General features: G+C 43.8%; 1 protein-coding gene across 1 annotated transcript in view; it reads right to left on the bottom strand.

Moving 5' to 3' along the window:
• The window catches only part of LOC146190480 (cell adhesion molecule Dscam1-like), a 248,871-nt gene that overhangs the window by 20,828 nt on the left and 207,133 nt on the right, over nucleotides 1-20,910 (bottom strand). The window contains exons 6-9 of the mRNA XM_084600899.1: nucleotides 17,080-17,382; nucleotides 10,547-10,870; nucleotides 9,787-9,932; nucleotides 2,070-2,331 (exon numbers count right to left, since the gene is read on the bottom strand). Of these exons, the coding sequence (XP_084457025.1) occupies nucleotides 2,070-2,331; nucleotides 9,787-9,932; nucleotides 10,547-10,870; nucleotides 17,080-17,382 (1,035 nt within the window). The remainder of the gene's footprint in view (nucleotides 1-2,069; nucleotides 2,332-9,786; nucleotides 9,933-10,546; nucleotides 10,871-17,079; nucleotides 17,383-20,910) is intronic.

The raw sequence follows: 20,910 nt of genomic DNA on the forward strand, positions 1-20,910 counted from the left end.
AATCCAACTCTGCCGCCAGAGCTACCATTACCTTCTCGTCATTGAATCTAGCATCTAAATAATATTTTCCTTGCATGGCGTGCTCAGCAGCCTAATCAGAACAGGGTGAGGTGACTGGCAACACTGCAAAGACTAAAGGCTCTATCTACTCCTATTTAGCTCCTTTTGTTTTCACAAGCCTTCGTATCTAACCGAGAACTTCTGATGACTGAGCGACATGTGAGTGAAAAAGGGGGTGACGCGACGAGGCTGTGCTGCGAAAACGATTATCGTTCGCTCCGTCGCTTACTGGGGAAGATACATGCTCGCGACAACGCGGAACAGGCAGCAACTCAAAACGGCGACGACGCTTTGTGTTGCTGACACAGTACCTCGAAAAATATTTTGTAAATGCAACAGTCATAAAAATTGCAAGATTTTGCGACAACATGCAAAATAAAATGCTTTTGTACAACACACCATATTGAATTTGAAGCGGTTAACCTGTGCTAACATGTTTGATACAAGTGACGTGATTTTTTGTTGTTTAGATAAGACGTTCGTTGCATCATTGGTCGTTCGCCATTGTTCGTACAAAGCGCGAAATGTGCGCGGCAATTCACTAAGCACTGCCCCAATGCAAAACTTAAAAAAAAAATAAACGTGCGAACTGAGCGGCAGTGACGTACTTTGAGCATCCACGCTATGAGCCCGGCTGATCGCGCGTGCGCTTCCGAGCGAAGAGCGGAATTTTCGATTTCGGCACATAGAAGCGACGAGACAAGCGACACATTATTTTTTTGTTGACGCTTGCCGCCGTAGCGTTCGCATCGCGTGAGGTTTCGTGTGGATCTAACTCAGCATTAACTCAACTCAGGCACGATTACCGGGCCGAAACGCTGTGTAGCCGTCGGCAAATGCGAACAGAGGACAATAATGCGCACCTCGCATAGGCTTTCAAAGCATGAAAAACTGACTGAAGCAAGAAGTAGAGTAGGGTTCGGTCGCAGTGTTTTAAATTTATGCGATCGGCTTTTCCGTCGCTAACATCACACAAATGATACGCGTACCTACTCATTCAAATTTCTACTAGCAGAAGCAAGAAGCTGAAATCCCAGATCTGCACACCCGCGGATCCGAACATGTCAGTTTCTACATCCTCACGGAAACACTGATATGGGAGCCCTTTTTCTAATTTCGCTTTTGAAAACGCCAGTTTGTATAAGAGATTCCTGACACTCTGGCTTTTATTCTGAATGCCATGCTTTCCTTCCAGTACTGCCATTTGACGTACGGCCTGTAAACGCTCCGTTATGAAGTCAAATTAGGCCTAACTGGCGCCTACTAAATAGTCCTGTAATGAGATCACGAAAAACGGGCTCAAATACACAAAGCAATAGACGACAAGACCCAGCTAAAAAGGGGCATTACTGTGATTACTTACACGGAAGAAATAGCTATATTCTTGTATATTTTTAGCTTGCGAACTATGCAACACTGTGACATCATCTACTTTTAAATGTGAGAAAATCTTATTGCTGTCTACTCCTAAGGGAGCTTTGCTCCTTCCACGAGAATCATGAGCTGCCAAATTCATTAACCTTGTGTTTAAAACCCAAGGTCTGTATGGCAATATGAAGATTTTTGCGCGGTTTTGCAAATCTTGTAAGTGCTGTGAAAGCGACAGAACGAAAACACGCAGTCTTTCCTCTCAAAACGGGATAAGGTTACCTGTTTTAATAGCTTCCTCTTAAAGGACGGTATGTGTATAGTACTCCCCCATTAAGAGCATATATATTCCTAATTTCCTACTTTCGACACTGGGGAGCCACAAAGAAAACTGCTTATTTTAATACAACAAATTGTTTAAAGAGGTACAGTTTGAAGACACTCTCGAGGCGCCAGCTACAATTGCAACGGATTGCACCCACAGCACAGGGACCGTGTCAGGCGTCCGCCCCGCGGCCGACCTATAGCCGGAATACGACAACCCACACCCCATCCCTCTACCTTTCTCTCCAATGAAGAAGAAATTGTTACGATGTATAGGGCATACACACATTTTCACGTGACCTGATCCTGAACCTCACCTTTTCGCCATAGCACCCTGGTGACGGGGTATCCAGAGTAAGGGCAGTGTAACGCCGCCCTACGGCCGGCAACCACGGTGCGGTTGTGCATGGCGTGCACCGCGGGTGGGCCCAGCACGTTGAGGCGGCCCGAGTGGGCGTCCGCCCCGTGCTCGTTGGACGCCTCGCACCGGTACGCGCCGCCGTCCTCGGGCCGCACCCGTGTGATGTTTACGAAGCTGATCACAGAGCCGTCGCGGCTCACGTAGTCACCCACGCGAACCTGTTACAAGCATGGCAGCAATGCAAGGTGGTTTAGTGTCTTTTGCCTCCAGCGACGCTGCTTCATAATTTTTTAGGAAATAAAAATTGATGCATCCAGTGAGAAGACGAGTGCACGAACGATAGACAACTCCCAAAGAAACTCCCAGTTTTCGCTTTCCATGCACCAGAAATTTGAACGTTATTAAACCGGATTATCACAGACCTGGGCCGGCTTGCACCATAAAGTTGGAGCTAAGTCCAGACTTAAACGGTCCAGACTTAAAGAAGCCGCACGCTTCGGTTCGGCTCGTGTTCACCAGAGTGACTTCCCTGAACGCCCTCAGCAACCACTTGGGGCATTTTTCCTCGTAACACAATCTTAAGTCGCAAAAAGCAATGGCACGGATTTTACACAGTGCAAGATTGAGCGAATGTTTACATCTTACCGCCAGGACAGGGCCAGCGCATCCCCGTATTTTCCTAATTTCTCGACTTAGTTACCGGGCGTCCTTGTGTCTTAACTAAGACGGCCTAGAGTCGTAATCGCCCAAGCGACTTATTCAAGTCAGTACTGAAGCCCAATCTTGACTTCAGTCTTAAGCGGCCATGCTAGCGGCCTAATCCTTTAGACTCCAGTTAAGTCTGGACTTAGCTAAGACAGTCTTAAGATCGTTTCGTGCAAGCGGGCCCTGGAGACTATACGAAACGAAAGCCCATTCATGTGATTATGTTAACTTCTTTCCAAGCGTGTATCATAAGCAGTTTTCACAGGCCTTTTGGCCGTTTCCTTCAAAAGAAACCGTTACTTATTATGCAATCTTCGAAAGGGACACTGACCCTTGTCAAGCCGATTGTTTTTCGGCATTTTGTCTGTGCCACCTACATCTTGTATGGCTGGGAAACAATTTTAATTTGATTTGATTTGAAATATTGCTCGTCCCCGTGTGGCTAGAACATAAGGTAAAACATCCTGAAGTTAATGCTACGGCTTCAGTGGTGACGATGACTTGATTTGGACAAGCCACACCGTCTCCTCCCGCTAACTGAGCTGCCGCAAAAGGTCGTAGCAACGCCGCTCAAATCTACACGGGCACGTTATTTACGGCTTCTGTCATTTGTGGTACGTAATTATAATACCACCCAATACACACTGCTGGGGAAGTAGGAGATGCGCTGCACTGCAGTGCTCGGTATGCACTGCTGTGTACCACTGGCGTCTTCTTAAGCTCGCTGCTTTTGTGTACAATCACTTTTTTCTCATCGAAACAATTATTTTGTGACAGGGTTTTGCATGTTTTGTGACATTAAAATGCATATGAAACCACAGAATAAATTTAGCGTACTAATTAGAAGGTATTCACTCAACGAAAGCAACTATGAGCAGCCGGAAAAATAACTCAGCATGTCCTTTTGAGCGTACGCATCCCCTTCTCTCCTTCACAAATACACGTGTGAGCGCGTTAACATAAAGACGTACTCTGATTTTCAAGGCTATGGGCCCCAAGTACACCGCAGAGGTAGCGCAGTGGTTATGGTGCTGTACTACTGTGTCCAAGGATGCGGAATCGAATCCCGGTCCTGGCGGCCGGTTTTCGTTGGAGACGAAAAGCAAGGCGCCCGTGGGCTGCGCGATGTCAGTGCAAGAATCCCAGGTGGTCCTAATTTCCGAAGTCCTCAACTACGGCGTCTGTCATACCCTGAGTCGCTTTGTGACGTTAAACCTCGCAAACGAAACCAAACGAACTCTAAAGCCTCTTGACTGGGATATCTCTCTAGGTTTGAACTGTGAAATCGGTTCCATGCATTCATACAAAAATTTTTCTAAAGTACTTTAGAACCCTGCAAGCTGACCCACTGGATTAACAAATAAGCTGTGTTGGAAAACTTCATAATCAGAGCTTCTGCAAATTTTTGCACGTGATCTTAACTTCAAAAACAATGGTACTGGTAGAAATTCTTCGAGGTTGTGGGAGACGATAGCAGTTAGCTTATGGCTTGACCATTCATTTGAATGCTTTATTGTACAAGTGAAATTCCTCTATTTGTGTAGATTTAAATTAAACAAAATAGAGGCTGTAGGCCTGGGGTCGATATAAAATATTATGTACGCACTTTCTCAACGATGAGGTGTTGGAGAATTTCATCAAAGCGTATTGGGTGACATTTTGGTTAAAAATATTGTGAAGAACAGCGCAAGCTCAATCATACTTGAGAAGAATCGCCAAGAACACTTTTCTTCTGCGCTTGAATAATTGATGCGCAGAATTTGGAAATCGCTGCTGAAGCTAGCGCCATCTTGTGCAAAGAACGCGGTAATAAGACAGATGCTTCAATGAAGGCACGAAATAATTACGCAGGTCACTAAACATGAAGAGACATAGTACGTCGAATGCACAGTCATTTCACCAACGAAAAAAAGACAACGCGCTTCAAAGGCAGTATTTTTTAGAGGCCCGAACAATCTGTCCTTTCTCACTTATTTGAAAAAAAAAAAGACAGAACGCAGTTAGAGCGTAAGCTCTACTGCTCTAGGTCGTCAAAGTCACATTATTTCTCAATGTGTAATGAATGGCGGTCGCCAGAGAAACGGCGTGCCTCCGTCCGTAACAACCGAGATTTCGGTGGTGACGCACCGCAAATGCGCACCGCAAATGCGCGTACCACGTGATATCGGTCGCAACAGAGCTGTGCAAAGACATTGTTGAGGCTGGGTTTTTAAACCGGTGTCAGAACAAGGAGACCAGCCTCCCTGGCCCAGACACTAGAGCACTATGCTATCACTGATATTTTTGTCTTTATTACCTTAATTTAAGAACTAACACAGGCTGGTCGATTTTGCAAAAATGAGGCGGTTTACTTTGATAGTTTTAAATTAGGGGTGTGTTATCACTGCAGACGGAGACGCCTGTTGTGAAATGACAACCAACGCTCTCGCTGTGCAGCAAGCATCATCGTCTTTATCGACTTTAAACTACAGCGCACTCTTGCGATGTGCATGGGCGTGGCTTTTAACAAGCCACTCTCGCTATAAATACTGAGACCGAAGCCATGCCAGACAGGCTGCAGAGACGACGGAACAACAAGGAGGCATACTTTCCTGTTGCCGAGAGGCTTGCCAAAACCAGAATTGAGCCTAGATCGAAGCAACAGCAGAGAACGCTCTTGACGTGGTTCAAGGATAGTTGAACATTTACAATGTTTTTTTTTTTTTTATCGATACGCTATATAGACGGTGGAAGAGTCACACAAACATGTAAACAGCATATATGGACCGGCATGGAAGGTGTCCTACTTCTCCGATGTTTTCCGCAGACATGCGATGACACTCACTCTTGCATTGAACAGCGCGACTTTCAGATGTTCCGAAGCCTAACTCGTATAGCGCAGTGCTGGAAGATCTGAAAGCTGTTCACTACGGTGTTGCCTAGTAGGTCTTCCTGAAAGACTGAAGAACATCTTTAAAGCCTGAAGGACATTAAACGTGGCATTAGCTATCTCAAGCGGCTGCTCTCCGCATTAGGACGGCGTTCGTGTCAGGCGAGAAGTAATGTGCGACTAACTGTGAGCAGACGTTGCGTCTTCGCCCTATTTTCGCCTATTTTACGCATTTGTACTCTATCTAAAGCATGTTTTTAGCAGCCAGAAATATCTTACCAAGCAACCGGTATGATAAATGTGCGCGTAAATCCTCGTCTTGCTTTGTCAGAGGAGAATTCTTAGTCAAGCTGAAGAGCGGGTCGTGTTGCGCTCATCTTAACTAATGGAAATAGCATGTCACGAAAATCCCACTGTACAAGTATTTACGTCCTGTTTCAGCGCCCCGCTCGCACGTTGAGCATATCAGGAACTTAAAAAATGTAAAAGTGCCACAACATTATGTTCTTATTTGGTTAACTGAACAAACGTAATGCTGCAACCTAAGTGAGACTACTGAGGGAATATTGATGAAAGTTAGCAATTAAAGTATCGTAATGAATGAAAGCGCATTTATGAACTTGGAACAATGATACAGTGAAATGTTAAGCTAGTGGGTCTGCACACATAATGAAAAACGCAGCTGAATGGCAACAATGCACAGAACACACACACACACACACACACACACACACACACACACACACACACACACACACACACACACACACACACACACACACACACACACACACACACACACACACACACACACACACACACACACACACACACACACACACACACACACACACACACACACACACACACACACACACACACACACACACACACACACACACACACACACACACACAAGGACGACGCTACATCGCCCTTGTCTAGGTGTGTGTCTGTCTTCTGTGTGCCTTGTTGCCTGTTCAGCTGCGTTTTTCGTCGTGAGCTTGGCCTAGGCCAAGCGTGTAGAGTTCATTAAAATTTCATTTGTCCGCCATTGGCTTTGCTCCGCTAATCTGTCGCTGCATGCTGTATTTTTCTTCCCGTTCCTTCAAAAAAAAAAATGAAGTTAAAGCCATTCACAGAGCGCTCGCCCTGATGCACCTCCTCCTCCACGGTGAAATAAGAGTTGCACTTCGCAAGTTTTGTTGGGATTGCAAAAGTGACCCGGTAGCTGATCGAATTAGACCAACAGAGAGACCTTCGTCGAATGCAGCGCTATGCACTATGGCATTTAATCTGCTCCCGATGACACGTCCCAGCTAAGGGCGGCTCAAGAACGTCTCCATAGAGTTCCGTGACCCACATCAAAAGCGTAGATGAACTTTGTTTCCCGTTTCCTATTGGTATAAATGATTCCCTTAGAATGCAGACCAAATGTGGCGTGTATTGTTTTTTACGCTGCTACACTAGGTGGAGATTCAACTTCATGCAGCGCTGAAAAGGTGGAAAGAATGCCATTTTCTTGTTGTTGCAAAAGGTTGTCCATTCTTCGTTTGCAAAACGTCATCGGCGTCAGTATCGGGTTAAAATATTCCCGAAAAAGGAAATTGAGGTATCACTACCCGTACTGGCGCCCGCAAGCTTCCCACGAATGATACTGTCCGACGCTTGGATTAAAACTTAGGCTTTTGGTCTGTGGCTACCGAGCCGGGCCCTCTACTAGAATGGCTTTAGGGCATGCATGTTGTTAGCTTACCAAAAACACCGCACAGCATGATCTAGAATTTAGTGGTCGAGGTTCAATGGAAGCAAATTCTGTCAAATCTACGTGACAAAGTAGTCCTCTTAAGTTTGTGGGAGGTGGTACACTGATATACCTCTGTATGCATGCCGCAAAAATCTGAAAGTCAGATATAAGTAGCGAATGAATTATGAAACAAATCACAACTCTAGAAACACAACTATGTAAACTGCACAACAAATACTGTAGTTTAAACGTGGTAGTTCCAGACGAAGCGAAAGCTTCGTTACGCTTGTTTGGGTTTCTTGTTGCTCATCATTATCATCATTATTTCTCCTGTCATAATTATCCACGAAATGCTCCGGCACTGTCATATCTCTACCATTAATATCACTATCACTAAAAGCAGTGTCATTAGCATCTCTACTACCATCAACATCATTAACACTAGCTCATCATCCTCCTCATCATCTTCATGCTAGACAATTAACACTAACTCATCATCCTCCTCATCATCTTCATGCTAGACAAGGAAAATTACGATCTGTCTCTCGCAATCTCATCGTGGTTTGCTCTCTTGGCTGGGCATCGGAGAGATAGTGGCTATATCTCCAGCGGAGTTAATTTTTTTTAAGAGTCAGTATAGTCTTTCCGATTGCCACTCTTACAACCAAAGGTTAAAGGTGGAGCGATTTCACTTGGGTGATGCATTGCCTTTGCTTATGCCACACTTTGTCATTTTGCTCAATGGAGGTCTAACGTCAGCTGTCGCTGACCTTGGACCAAGGGGGGGGGGGGGGGGGCGGCGGTAGTGAAGCTTTCGCTTCATAACCTAAAGGATGCGACTAAATTGCTGTGCCAGCGATGAACACTGGTTGAATATGTTAAGAAAATATTTATAGCCGGGGCATGTACACAGCGCAAAATAATACGTCATTTAGGTGTTGAACAATGGGCTAGCTGGAGGAGGATAAAGAAACAAATAAATTCTCCGTGGGCACCAGGAAAGATTCTTGCTTCTGCGCCGCTGAGTCAGCCACTGTACCGGCGGCACCTCCGCACTCTCTCTCATTTGTAAATGCTTTCCCAGTACAAGAACCATTTCGTACGCAAACAGAAAAAGTGGCTGTCGCAAAGACGTCCTTCGCATAGCAGCACGTAGTCCAAAGTTTTCTGACGTGGAGCAGAGAGGTGGTCGTTGACTCACCACTCGCTGGCATCAAAGCGGCGATTGGCTGGTCGGGGGATATAGCTCTTGCGTGGATGGCACATATAAGGTAATCCGACGGTGATGTAGTTGAGGAACACACAGCGCACATTATTCGCCATGACGTAACGGTCCAGCATAACACGCACCATTTCCCAAAAGCTTCACATCTGTAGCGAGATTAGCATTCGGGGCACAGCGCAGACGAAGGAATCAGTTGGAAATGTTCGATTGTTTTTTCTGTCGGGATTTGCGACATCGCTCATTGATTCACACGCTCCACTTGCAAGCACAGGAGAACACACACATACACAGTAGTCGGCATCCGTCGATATAGATAACATTGAGGATTATCCCACAATGTCCAAGTGCTTCACGTCGTATCCACTGCTAGCGGTAATTCACTGGTTGAGTCAACCGCATGCTGATGTACAATGGCGGTACGGCCGCGAAAGAAGGCACTCATACCTTCCACCGCTGAATACTTACCACCGCTGAAGAAAGAAAAGTGGTTCAACATAGCGTTTGCATTACAGCAATGAACTTTGACGTTCAGTCGGCGCGCCCAAGTAACAAAGAGCTGAATCTTAACGACTGCGTTTTAGAATATTGGAAAAAGATTACTCCACAATGTTTTCTTTAAAAATATTGTTTTCTAATTTCTGGTGGTGTTAGTTGCTTATAAAATAGAGATTAGAAAGGATTTATTATGGCTACATTATTATTTTCTTCTTCATGTTGAAAAAATGCGTTGTTAGTTTTATGTAAATATTACGTGATAAGAAGAACGAATACTCATGACTATGCTTTCTGGAAGCAATTAATTTTTTTTTTCGCCAGCATTTGAGGCCAAATGCAGCATGCAAGTACATTTGTTTTTGCGCAAGGCTCCTTACAATCAATACTTTTATCTCGCTACTTTCATGGCCCGGAAACGTTTTTTCTTTCAGAAGTTATGAGTTTCATGCACTGAAATTTTATGTCGTGAGCACAAGGATACTACGCAGTGTTTATCTAGAGAGGAGCAATATATATGAACCATGCATTTTAAAAAAATAAATCGGGAAGTCTCTTATAGGAAAAAAAACGGCAAAAAACAGTAATAAAGGCACTTCACATTCTGAAAGAGTAGAAATTTGTACTGCTCTCACCCTGCTGGAGTCTTGAACCTGGACGTCATACACAGACCATGTAATCTGGGGCAGTGGTGTTCCAGTAGCTGCGCAGCGAAGGGACACCGGTTCATCTCTTCGAACCACGGAGTCTTCAAAATGGGACACCAGGACGGGGGGTTCCGCTGCATAATGGTAGCACAAGTGGGCGCTACATGTTTTGAAACTTTAAATATAGTAAAATCAACGCAAAATGTAAAATAATGAATATTTATTACAAAAATAAAATGAGTTAGCGAAGTTACAATGCAGGCTTGTGTATCCATGAAACTTTTTATCCATATTCGATCCAAAGTTATTTATTATGGCATTTTAAATATTTAGCACCCCTTGCTTAACTTTTCCTTGGGGGATATTGAAGATTTGTAAATGCATTTTATGCTCCTGTTGCAGTTCTAATGCTCTTTATTTAACCTGCTTTATGCTCATCCACAAGCAACTCTGGTTTTGCTTTCTTTGACCAGTCTACATTTCGCCAATAACCGAAGTACTAACAGGTCTATTGCATTTTCTAATCAAAAGAACGTAAATTCAGCCTGAGACGGTGCCTGTCATATAATTATGTGGGTAGTGTCTTTTTTATGTTTCCCACTATTGGCAGACTAATTACACTTTTATTTGCTTCGGCTCAGTGAAACCCACTGTAAGAAACACAGCTACTCCAAAACTTCCGGCGCTGATAACGTCTTCATCCCCTTTCAAAGAAATCCGATGAAAAATCATCTCAACATGCACGTACACTTGACGTGGACGTAGGCATGTGCCTGAGCGGAGTCTTTCTCGTTGGAAGCGTGGCACTGGTAGACGCCCGAGTCGTCGCTCTGTGCTGCTTGTATGCGCAACGCGTACCGGTTGAGCATCAACACGCGGCGGGACAGCGCAGATCCCCCGTCTCTACTTGACGAGGATCCTGAAGTTGCAGCGGTTGGCCCAGTGACTGGGTGCCCGTCCTTGGACCATGTGACGGAACGTACGGGGAATCCGGAAACACTGCAGTTCAGCGTAACGGAGTCTCCAGAGCGTACCTCCCGTGTCCTAGGCCACATCTGCACCTCCAAAGGCTCTGAAGGAAACAATTACACCCACACAACTTAAAAACAGATCAATTAGGAGTCCGTAAATGTTTGTGTGACGCGCATCGAAGTGATTAGCCTTCATACAAAATGTGTTGTGCTGAATTTATGACACTATCATCGCCCTTTGCACGGCGAAGACCTCTCCCATATTACTCCAATTAATCGGGTCCTGCGCTTGCTGCATCCAGTTCACCCCTGCGAACTTCTTAACCTCACCTATCTACCTCACTGTCTGCCGCCCCCTGCTATGGGTTCTTTTCCTTGGAATCCAGTTTGTTAACCTCAGCGACCATCAATTATCTTGTATTCGCAATAAATGCCCTGTCAATATCTTCCCCTTTATTTTCACTAGAATGGCATTAACTCGCGTAATTTCTCTGGCCCAATCTCTACGTTTTCTACCTCTCAACGTTCCATCTAATATATTTGGTTCCATAGTTCTGTGGAATGTTTTCAACTTACGTATAACCCTTTTCGTAAGCCTCCACGTGTCTGTCCCATGAGTGAGCGCAGGTAACATACAACTGTTATATACTTTCTTGTTGACTGATACCGGTAAGCTGCTAGTCACAATCAGCGAGTACTTGCGAAATGCGCTCGATCCTGATGTTATTCTCTTAGTTATTTCCTCTAAATTGTCCGGATTGGTGTTGCCACTTGTCATTAGCTGATATATTTTGTACCGTTTCATGCTTCAAGCAAAAATAAAAACTTTAGAGGAATCTTCAGTGTTACAGTGCAAATATTGGAGATGAAAATACATTTCACCTCACCTGCCAGGCTATTTTAAATATCATCTTTTTCAACAGCTCAGCCTCAGCTTAGTAAAAAAAATTGTGAAGAGATGTTGGACAAATATGAAGGGCCAAGCAACTGCTAGACCTAAGTTTACTAGAATTAGGATATTCAAGTTGTGTATCAAGGATATTTCATTAGTTTTCTCGAGTACAATCTCTTCAATTGTGCGCTCACGCTTTTGTGGTGAAAAACACGCTACTGGCAGAATTACACCATTAAATCATGTGGATCTGATTTCCTTAAATATACTGTTTCCTCTGCTTCAACCTAACAAAGACCGCCTTCTTCACGAGAGGCTAAAGGTCATGTAAATTGTGCATGGACATAGCTGATAAAGCACTAATGGACTTGGATCGCCTCTGCTTTATATTTACCTCAATAGGGGATTATTGACTTGGCGAAAGGAAATGCGGAACATGGTCTACGATAATTGCTGTTATCCTGGTAGAAGAAGATGAGTGTCTAGTGCAGTTGTTGTGCATTCTGTCATCCTATCCACTGGACTTGGTGGCTGGACAGTGGCTGTTTCGGCACCATCTTTTTTTTTTTTTTATCACGTTCACAACGCTAAAATATGAATATTCGCGCAATGGGGACAGTATGTGTTCGCCTTAATGTGATAACAATACTATTAATTAAAGTTAGGACTGGTATGCGCGTAAATGAAGTAGCAACTAGTGACTGTAATCTACGTCTCTTTGATGTCACGGTATATTCGGCAGTAAATCAATTCCCCGCAGTGGTAACCTATTCTTGTCATCATCCAGCTCGCATGCGAGATGTGCGGTGTTCTAATCGTAGTGCCCCAGGTACCGGCGGGTGATACACTAGGTACAAATGTTTTCCTGACCTGTGGTTTGGCTTGAGTAACTGGGGTGGGTTTCTTGGGAGATAGGTATTTGAGTCCCCTTCAAATAAAAAGATAAATACCCCCTGAGGGCGTTCTTTGGCAAAGTTGCCCTTCCGCTTCAAAACAAAATCATCACTATCATCGCTTAAACGTTTTGGACTACTCCATCAGTGTTGCTTTCGGTTTTAGTCACTATTTCAAGAATTGCATCTGAAAAGGTTTGTATTTCGCCCCTCCTTTAGCAACCACGCTAATAAGGTACTTGCTTCTGCTAAAGTGGAAGTGGTAGAAACATTTATCTGCAAGCGTTCTCATCATGTTTGGCTTGAGTACTCGAGTTTAAGTCATGTGATCGGAATATAGCCCACCGGGACTCCTCAATACCCAGAGACACGGTGGCCCCAAGCTATGCTGGGACACTCGCACGGCTGGGTTAAAGTGCGCGCCTTTATATTTCCGTTGGTTGATCTTATAATTTGATTGCTTACTGATGTGTGCTAATTAGCATGTGCAGCAGGCGAAACTTGAGAGGTTGCATGGTCACAAACTAGTCGCACAGTGCATGTCGGTAAGAGAAGATCATCAATGGAAGCTGACAAACGGGAGTCATTACATCCGTAACCTCATACACTTAAAGGCAAAGCTTAAGAGCTTAAGTGCCACCTCAGCCTTATTTTCTGCACCCTAAACTCAACAGCGGCCTTAGCCTCCCTGTTATATGTTTCAGAAAAGAAAAGGTCCCCGCACTATACGCTGTCTCGTATCTTAGTCGAAACTCACGGAGCTTGTTTACACTATGTGCACTCCGGATAGAGAATTCTGTCATGGGAGTTACACTGCAATAGACTTGACAAACATCTTTCATCACACCAGGCACACTAGGAGCACCCTTTGTAGGGCAACATTCCGCTTTTGTTAGTACAATATCAGCAGCACTCGATATATCTATTCCTGCTCTCCTCCTTTTCGCTGTGGCTCATATTTGCTTCCCACTCCTGCACTTATCGTAATAGACGTCCGGGGAGTGTTGTGGAGGTGGGAGGGGGAAGGGGGAGTTGGGAGAGCAAAATTATTTTGTCTACAACTAAAAAGGCAGTTCTAGACAGTCGTTTGTTAAAAAATTAGCTGTGGTTTAGCTCGTGCTTAGGTTCGGCTTGAAAGTAAAGATATTGCTTTGGCACATAGTCGTTTACTCTATGGTTTCAGCTTTATTCATGCAATAGGGGACGCGTTTGACCCCTAAAGAATGATGAGGCGAAAGCGTTCATTGCGCGGTGGTCCGAAGCTCTCCACTATCGCACCTATTTCTTTGTTTTCACTCCCACCTTCTTATCAATGTGCCTGCTTGGCCTAGGGATAACGTGAAGGCAAAGGCTTTGGCAGGCTGACTGTGATATCATCCTCCCATACGAGTGGAGAAGCCTGACTTGAAGCTCCTGCGAATTCTTCTTCTTCTTCTTCTTCTACTTCTTCTAGTGGTTGCTAGGCAACGGCTCAAGATCAGTGCCATCACGATCAAGGTGCGACCATGACAAAAGGCCGATCGTGGCGAAAAGGCGAAGTGGCTAGCGTAGTGGCAGCTCTCGCTAAAAAAAAAGGAAAAGGAACACCAGGTCTCAATTATTCAAGAAGGTCGAGCACCTCTTCCCTGATTAGTTGAAGAAGAGCTCTGCTTTTTTATTTCAGACTTGTTCCATCAAGATTTCATTGAAGAAGAAGAATGGATCACCGTACCAATAGGATTGATTAGCAGAATATTTTATTAGTAGGATACTACGCTCGCACTAGTTAGGTGTCACTTGCATTCAAGCGCACAGAATAAAGTGTCAATCTCTAAACGCTTGTAACATGGCATTTGTGTCTTTTTTCTGCAAGCTGACACGTATGTAAAATTACAGTTTTGCCCCGATATTTCGTTTCGATCACTTTTTACGACAACCCATTCGTTTTCCAGTAACAGCTCAGATTGCGTAATGTGGGAGACAGTTTTTGAGGAACCAGAATGATAAATTAAGAAGTGATGCGAGACAATATTTCCTACTGCGTCGCAAGTAAATGGATGAGACGATCGACCTTAATGTTGTCATTTCCTGCTCGTAAATGCCAGTAAAATAATACACACGACTGTTTTTGTAATTTCGGTAACTAGACTTTGCTAAAAAGATCATGCTGATAACGTGAAGAGTAAGCTTGTGAAGTATACTTTTCAGATTTAGCTCTCACTTATTGTATGTTCGTGCCGAGAAAAGAGCAGGGGCTGGATTACGCAGGGGTTTACGAGAACTCAATATGGCTGAAGTCAAAATAGTAAGACCGCACCCACAGGGCGCCTTAGCTCATATAAAGTGTCTCTGCTTAGGCCTCATATGAAACCCGACCAGGGCATTGATCACGGAAAGCGTTGAAAATTTTAATATATATGCATAACAATTAAAAAAAAAGAAAGCACCTCAACCTTGATAAGAAACGAAAAAGAAAAGCAAGCAGCAGCATTGACCCGACGAGGGCGTTGTGCGGAGCATAGAGAACAGCAGACATATAAAAATGGCGATAACGACCCGCACGTACAGGTTAGGTTATTAATGCGATATCGCTCAAAATGTCAGAGAATGGTTCATAGCATTGTATCACTGTGCACAATTTTCTCGATGCCCTTTTTCTTTTCCCATTAATTTCTTTATTCGCAGTTTTTTTTTTTTTTCTAAATGATGAGCAAGAACGAAATAATAGCGGTGGCGCTTTATTCTTGCTCTCATTCCCGCATAGCTCTGTTTTTTCCTTCGCAATTCCTTGTCGAAGTGCGAAAGCCGGAGCTAGAAATTGCGTCGATAAATCGACATCTTTGGGGGGCGGATTCATTGCTCAGCGGCGGATGTGGCTATAAGAGAAATATAAATAGGGAACGAAAAAGAGCAGCATATGTAACAAAAAGAAAAATTTCTTGTATTTCGCGCCATTCTTTTTCGGTTTAACACGGCGAAAAAGCGATTGCACGGAAAAAGGGAAAGCGGAGGGCGTTTGGTTTCCAGCAATAAGTCGAAAGAGAGGCGTAGCTGCACAGAGAGACGTATAAGACTAGCTGACGCAAGTGCGAGAAGCTCATATCTTGCCTTCTGGGGCGCGATCTTCTGTTGAAGTAGCGGCAAAGGGTAGGTCGAACGATGAAGGCCTAAGCTACTAGTGCAGCGGTCGTCGAGGTGGGAGTCGCTGGAATAAAAACGGCGGAAGAATAGGGAAAGCGTTTTTTATTGGCGCGGCAGGAGGAAGGGTGAAATAATGAAAGATATCTACCTTCCCACAGAAATATCTTGCCTTCCTTTCCCGCTATTTATTTATTCTTTGCTTTCTTTGTAAGTCTGAAAATCGATTTTGTGGTAATGGGTTGAAATGAATAGCGTCTGAGAAGTGGCCACTTTCGCACTCACAGCAGGTGGATTTTTCTTTCCTAACGCTTTCATCGAACACGAACTATGCTTGTTGGTTAACACACCTGGGCCCGCATTCCGAGTTGTCGTCGTTATTGTAGTGTCGCTATTTCACGTGACCTCGAGTCACCTTTCTAGTCGAAACACCAGAACCGGGTGTTGCCAATACGGAACCGGAAAAGGTGGCCACATCATATTCCGGAGTTTCCACTAATCAGATGACTCGAGGTCACGTGAGATAGCGACACTTAGATAACGACGCAAACTCAGAATACGTTCCTTGCTCTCTGTATAGTGATCTCAAAGCACAATAGCAGTTGGTATTCGAATGTCGAGAATGTCTGCAACAATGATACGAGACGAATAATAAAAATGACACATATACAAAGGAAATGAAGAAACTCCTATTTTTTATCCTGACACGGTGGTGTATCAGCGAAATCTATAACAGTGCGAAACGTTTCTATGTAGGTGCACGTGATTATAATTCGATGTTGTGCTTCTCGGTTTCATCTTACTCTTGCTGCTAATGCAGGTGGTGTGATAATACATTCGCTTTCAACACCGGCGGCTCGGCAATGTCACGAAATTCGAGGTGGGCTCAAGGCGTCTGAGGACACACAAGCGCAGAGATGAGAATAAAAAGTAAGTACTTTGCGCTGAGACGTCAGAGGAAGAAACTGAACCCGAGACCCTTGAATTCCGCCGAATTTGTAGGTGGTTTTATGACACTACACTTATTCCACGGGCCTACATACGTCTAGGAAGGGTTTATATATGCAGAATATTTAGGAAGGCCACAGTGACTAGTAGCATTGACAAATTCAATTGAAAACGCAAGGGCCACAACTAAACGTTATTCACACAAGCACGCTGTGTGAACATGCAGACCACACAGGCGTATTCATAGCTTTGCATAAAGGGAGGGAGGGTGGAGGTGCATCCTGCCTGCGAAGAAAACCTCATCCAACGAGACTATAGCAATCGCAGAATAAGCGTATAAAGAGAAATAACTTTTTTCTTCCCACGCGTGACTCACTTCACGTTTTATTTGGCAGGTCTGGCGATCTTATAAAATATTGCTTTCTTCTGTATCCTTGGAATACCGGCTGGTGTCACTCACCGGTGACGAGGACCTGCATCTCGTTCTTCTCCTCAGTACCGGCACCGTTGCTGATCACGCACACGTAGGTGGCGCTGTCCTGCACCGTCGCCCTGCGGAGGACGAGCGTGCCTCCGACGAGCACGATGCCCGGCTCGGTGAGCGGTAGCAGCGGCCGCAGCCGGGCGCCGTACTGGCGGTACCAGCGGTACGAGGGCTGCGGGTGGCCCTGGGCCTCGCAGGGCACGAACAGCGGCGAGCCCTGAGGGCCTTCTACTTGGCGGCTCCAGTGGATCACCTTGGCCGGGATGCTCGAGTGGGGCTCTGCAACAGGCAAAGTCAAGGGATGCAGTAAGGACGATATCTGGCCAAAGGGACCCAGCAATATTTAAAAGAATGTAGGCTGCCATGCATGTGGGTGTGCCGCGAAAAAGGGGTTAAGAGAGAAAGAAAGCAAAGAAAAAATAGTTTTCGCAAATAGAATTGGTTAAGTCTATCAGAAAGTTCATTCTACACTTTGGTATATAGAGGAAGCATTTGAGCAGGTTTATGCGTATCGGACACATAGTGAAAAGCGTATAAGCATACAGGGCGGTCATATTTAAATGCAATAAAATAAATGGTTCTCTTTTTTTTTAATATTTGGTTCAGTTTGCTTTATGGAGCGTAAGGTAACAGAGCGATCAGACTATAATGAACGGCATAGTGGAAGGCCATGACAATTTCTAGCTCCAGGGGTTCTTTAAAGTCCGCTACCTTTGCACAGTACGCCTTGCCTTTCGCCTCCATAAAAAACGCGGCCCTAGGACTTGGATCTAGCGTCCTTGGGTTCAGCACCCAAGCAACCTAAAATTGAGCCACCTCGCCGGGATTATTTTTTATAGGGCTATAATATCCATAAACTTTATTTCAGCATGTACATTGAAAAAGCACGAACCTATAATTCAAATTGTGGAAAGTATTGCAAATGTGCTGAGAGACGTCATTGTTTTTATGCATGAAAATGTATTGTAAAAAAAAGTGAACGACACCAACCTTTGTCCATGCGCGGTGTACGTAATATTTGGTTTTACCACCAAAATTCTTCTTCGAACAACTAATCCCTCGTTTAGAGCGGACCGTTAAAGAAGCGCGAAAGCGCCAGAGAGATAAAATCAACAGAAGCATGGTCAGGGCTGTGACGTTCTTAACGCTCAAGGCAGAGACGAACACGAAACAAACACTGTGTTGCGCAAAACTGTCTTCACAGTTTGTAGCCTCCGAAGCTAATTATTTAGTCTTTCAATGAACCTTGAAATTGAAATCAGCAACTTGCGCTGCAGTGAGTGGTGGTGCTCACACCATGTGCATTTTAGAAAAAAAGAAGGTAACAAAGAGAAATTTATAAGCTGAAGTAAATAGTGCATGTTTTGAAGTTTATGGTCGATAATATTTTTTGACACCAAACACGTTGTGCCCCTCATTCAAAAAGAAAAGAATGAATGAAAAAAAAAAAAACACTGTCGAAGACAACTACTGGAAGTCGGCTCGAAAAGCAAGCAGACAACCCAGGCACACACTTCATGTATGCAGATGCAAAAATGCTACACTAAAACACTCTTCTTTACTTTCCATCGAGACCACACATGCTTTTCTTTAAATAAATGAATGCTACTTCTTGCTATATTTTGACGAAAGTGTAATCGAGGCGGCTGGAGACGTCTTTATTGAGTAACAGTGTTTATGGAGTGCAACTATGTGGCTGCAAAAGCATCGCCTGTTGATCTTTAAGCTCTCGTGGTCAAAATGAGCTGGGGCGGGCAAATTCTGTTGTTCTTTCAGAGGGTCGGTAATGATAAATTGTTCGTGTCAGGAGTCAGAGAAACTAAGCTGGATTATTAATTATCGTTTATATTTGCTCAAATTCTCCTTTTCTGTTGTAGATTTACTTGGCTCCCTAAAAGTACATGGCTAGGTTTTGCTATGCCACAGACAAAGAGCACGCTGCAGGTATCGTCATTCTTAGGGTAATTGAGTTGAACATAGCAGTTCGCTTGTGTCACGTTACAGCTCGCATGCGTCAATTAGAAAGTTGTAGCCATAGTGGTCACTAGGGCGAAACTTTTTACTGCTGCTGAGAAAATAAAATTGTTAAGAGCCAGTGACTCACAACTTTGCTACATACCACAAAGTGCGGTCAACTGCTCTTTTGTTTCAATAATGGATAGTTGATACATAGTTCTTAAAACGTGGGCGCACCGGCAGATCTTTTTCTTTATGAGACGATCATTTATTATTTTCTATTATACCTCTTCATTTCCACTTTAATATTTTGTTATATAATTTAACATTCCCAAGACCAAAAGTGTGCGCTGCCCATTACAGGCGCAATAATGTACGTCATATATTCCTGGTTTAAGGCACGTTATTTACACAGTCAGTATCCTGATTTATTTTAGCGCATGTCATCGTAGATCACGTTAGTTTGTATCATCTGCAGTATTTATATTTAATGACGTTTCGCTGCAGACTGCAAGAATACGGCTCTGCATTTATGTGGAAGTCGTTGCTTCCTTTGTAACCTCAGAGACCTCCGTGTAGTTTCGTGTGAAGCCTCGGCAGCAAGAAGCTATGTCTAACGCACAACAATATTTTCAATCAAATTGGATTCTGTACACTGTCTTTTTACCTCCAAAATAAATATTCCTGCAGTCAGAAATTTCGTACCTATGCTTTCGCACGCTATCGGCCTCGAGTTCACAGCTTTCATTTTGCATAGAAAGATGTTAAAGACATTTAGTGCGCTGACGTACGCATGCTCTTCAGCCATGGGAATGAAAAGATTTTCAATGTAGTCTTACTTTGTGTTTGGGCTAATAAGAGCAAATAAACAAATGGAAACGCACAAAACGAAAAAGCTAATATGCTGCTCTTCGGCATCTTGTAACGTCTGAATCGCTAAGCTTACTACGAACTATAAGTAAACCAGAAGTTATAAGATTATAAAGAGAATGTTCAGAGCAAAAGTAAAAACAAAAAATTATGCTTTTGTTGCATACAAGGTCGGAAAGATTTAAGTGGGTTTAGAACATGTATAAAAGTGACTACGACAAAAACTATTGAAGCTTTTCACTCATATGTTCACTGTACCTAAAACCTTGGCGTGAAAAATAGGTTTTTTGGGGACACCTACTAATATGTTTTGCCAACTACCATGCATGCGACGTCTAAGTTGACTGTTCCATTCAAGTTGACCGTTGATTTCATTTTAATGCCTAGAGCTAGTTAAAGACAATGCGAATGCGCGAGAAGATTGTTTACCAAACATTTATAGTTCTTGCATGAAATAAAAATACCGTTACAATAGAGCTGCAACCGAATTCATCTATTGCTAGAGTGTCCTATCTCACTACGCCGGGGTCAACATATTTTGCAAAAAAAGACCACAAACGAAGAAAGTACAAAACTGTGCCTCTTTCCCACCAGTTCAGAACAAAATTCAGCTGGACGTAGGCATAGCTCACTCAAATAAAAACTTGCACTTTTAGATGAAATCAAGAAAAACATTACAGGACTGCGCTTGAGTCATTGCAATTGTGGAAATAGTGAAAGCTACTTTACAGGAGTGTTTTCGCTAGCTGCATTGACGTCGCCATTCCAGCTATTGTCTTCACTATCTGTACTATCAACATTTTCACTTAAATACACCGACATTGTTACCGCTACTACCATCGTTATTATTATCACTGACTACAGCTTCATTACCATTCCTGCTATCACCATCATCCTGATCACTAACTGCATCGTCGTTGCCATCGCTACCTTCATCCCCTCGTTAGAAAGGGAAAATAACGATTCGTTTCTTACGAGCTA

The sequence above is a fragment of the Amblyomma maculatum genome, chromosome 4, assembly GCF_055883805.1.
Source record: "Amblyomma maculatum isolate TAMU_Amacu chromosome 4, ASM5588380v1, whole genome shotgun sequence".
NCBI classification, from domain to species: Eukaryota; Metazoa; Arthropoda; class Arachnida; order Ixodida; family Ixodidae; genus Amblyomma; species Amblyomma maculatum.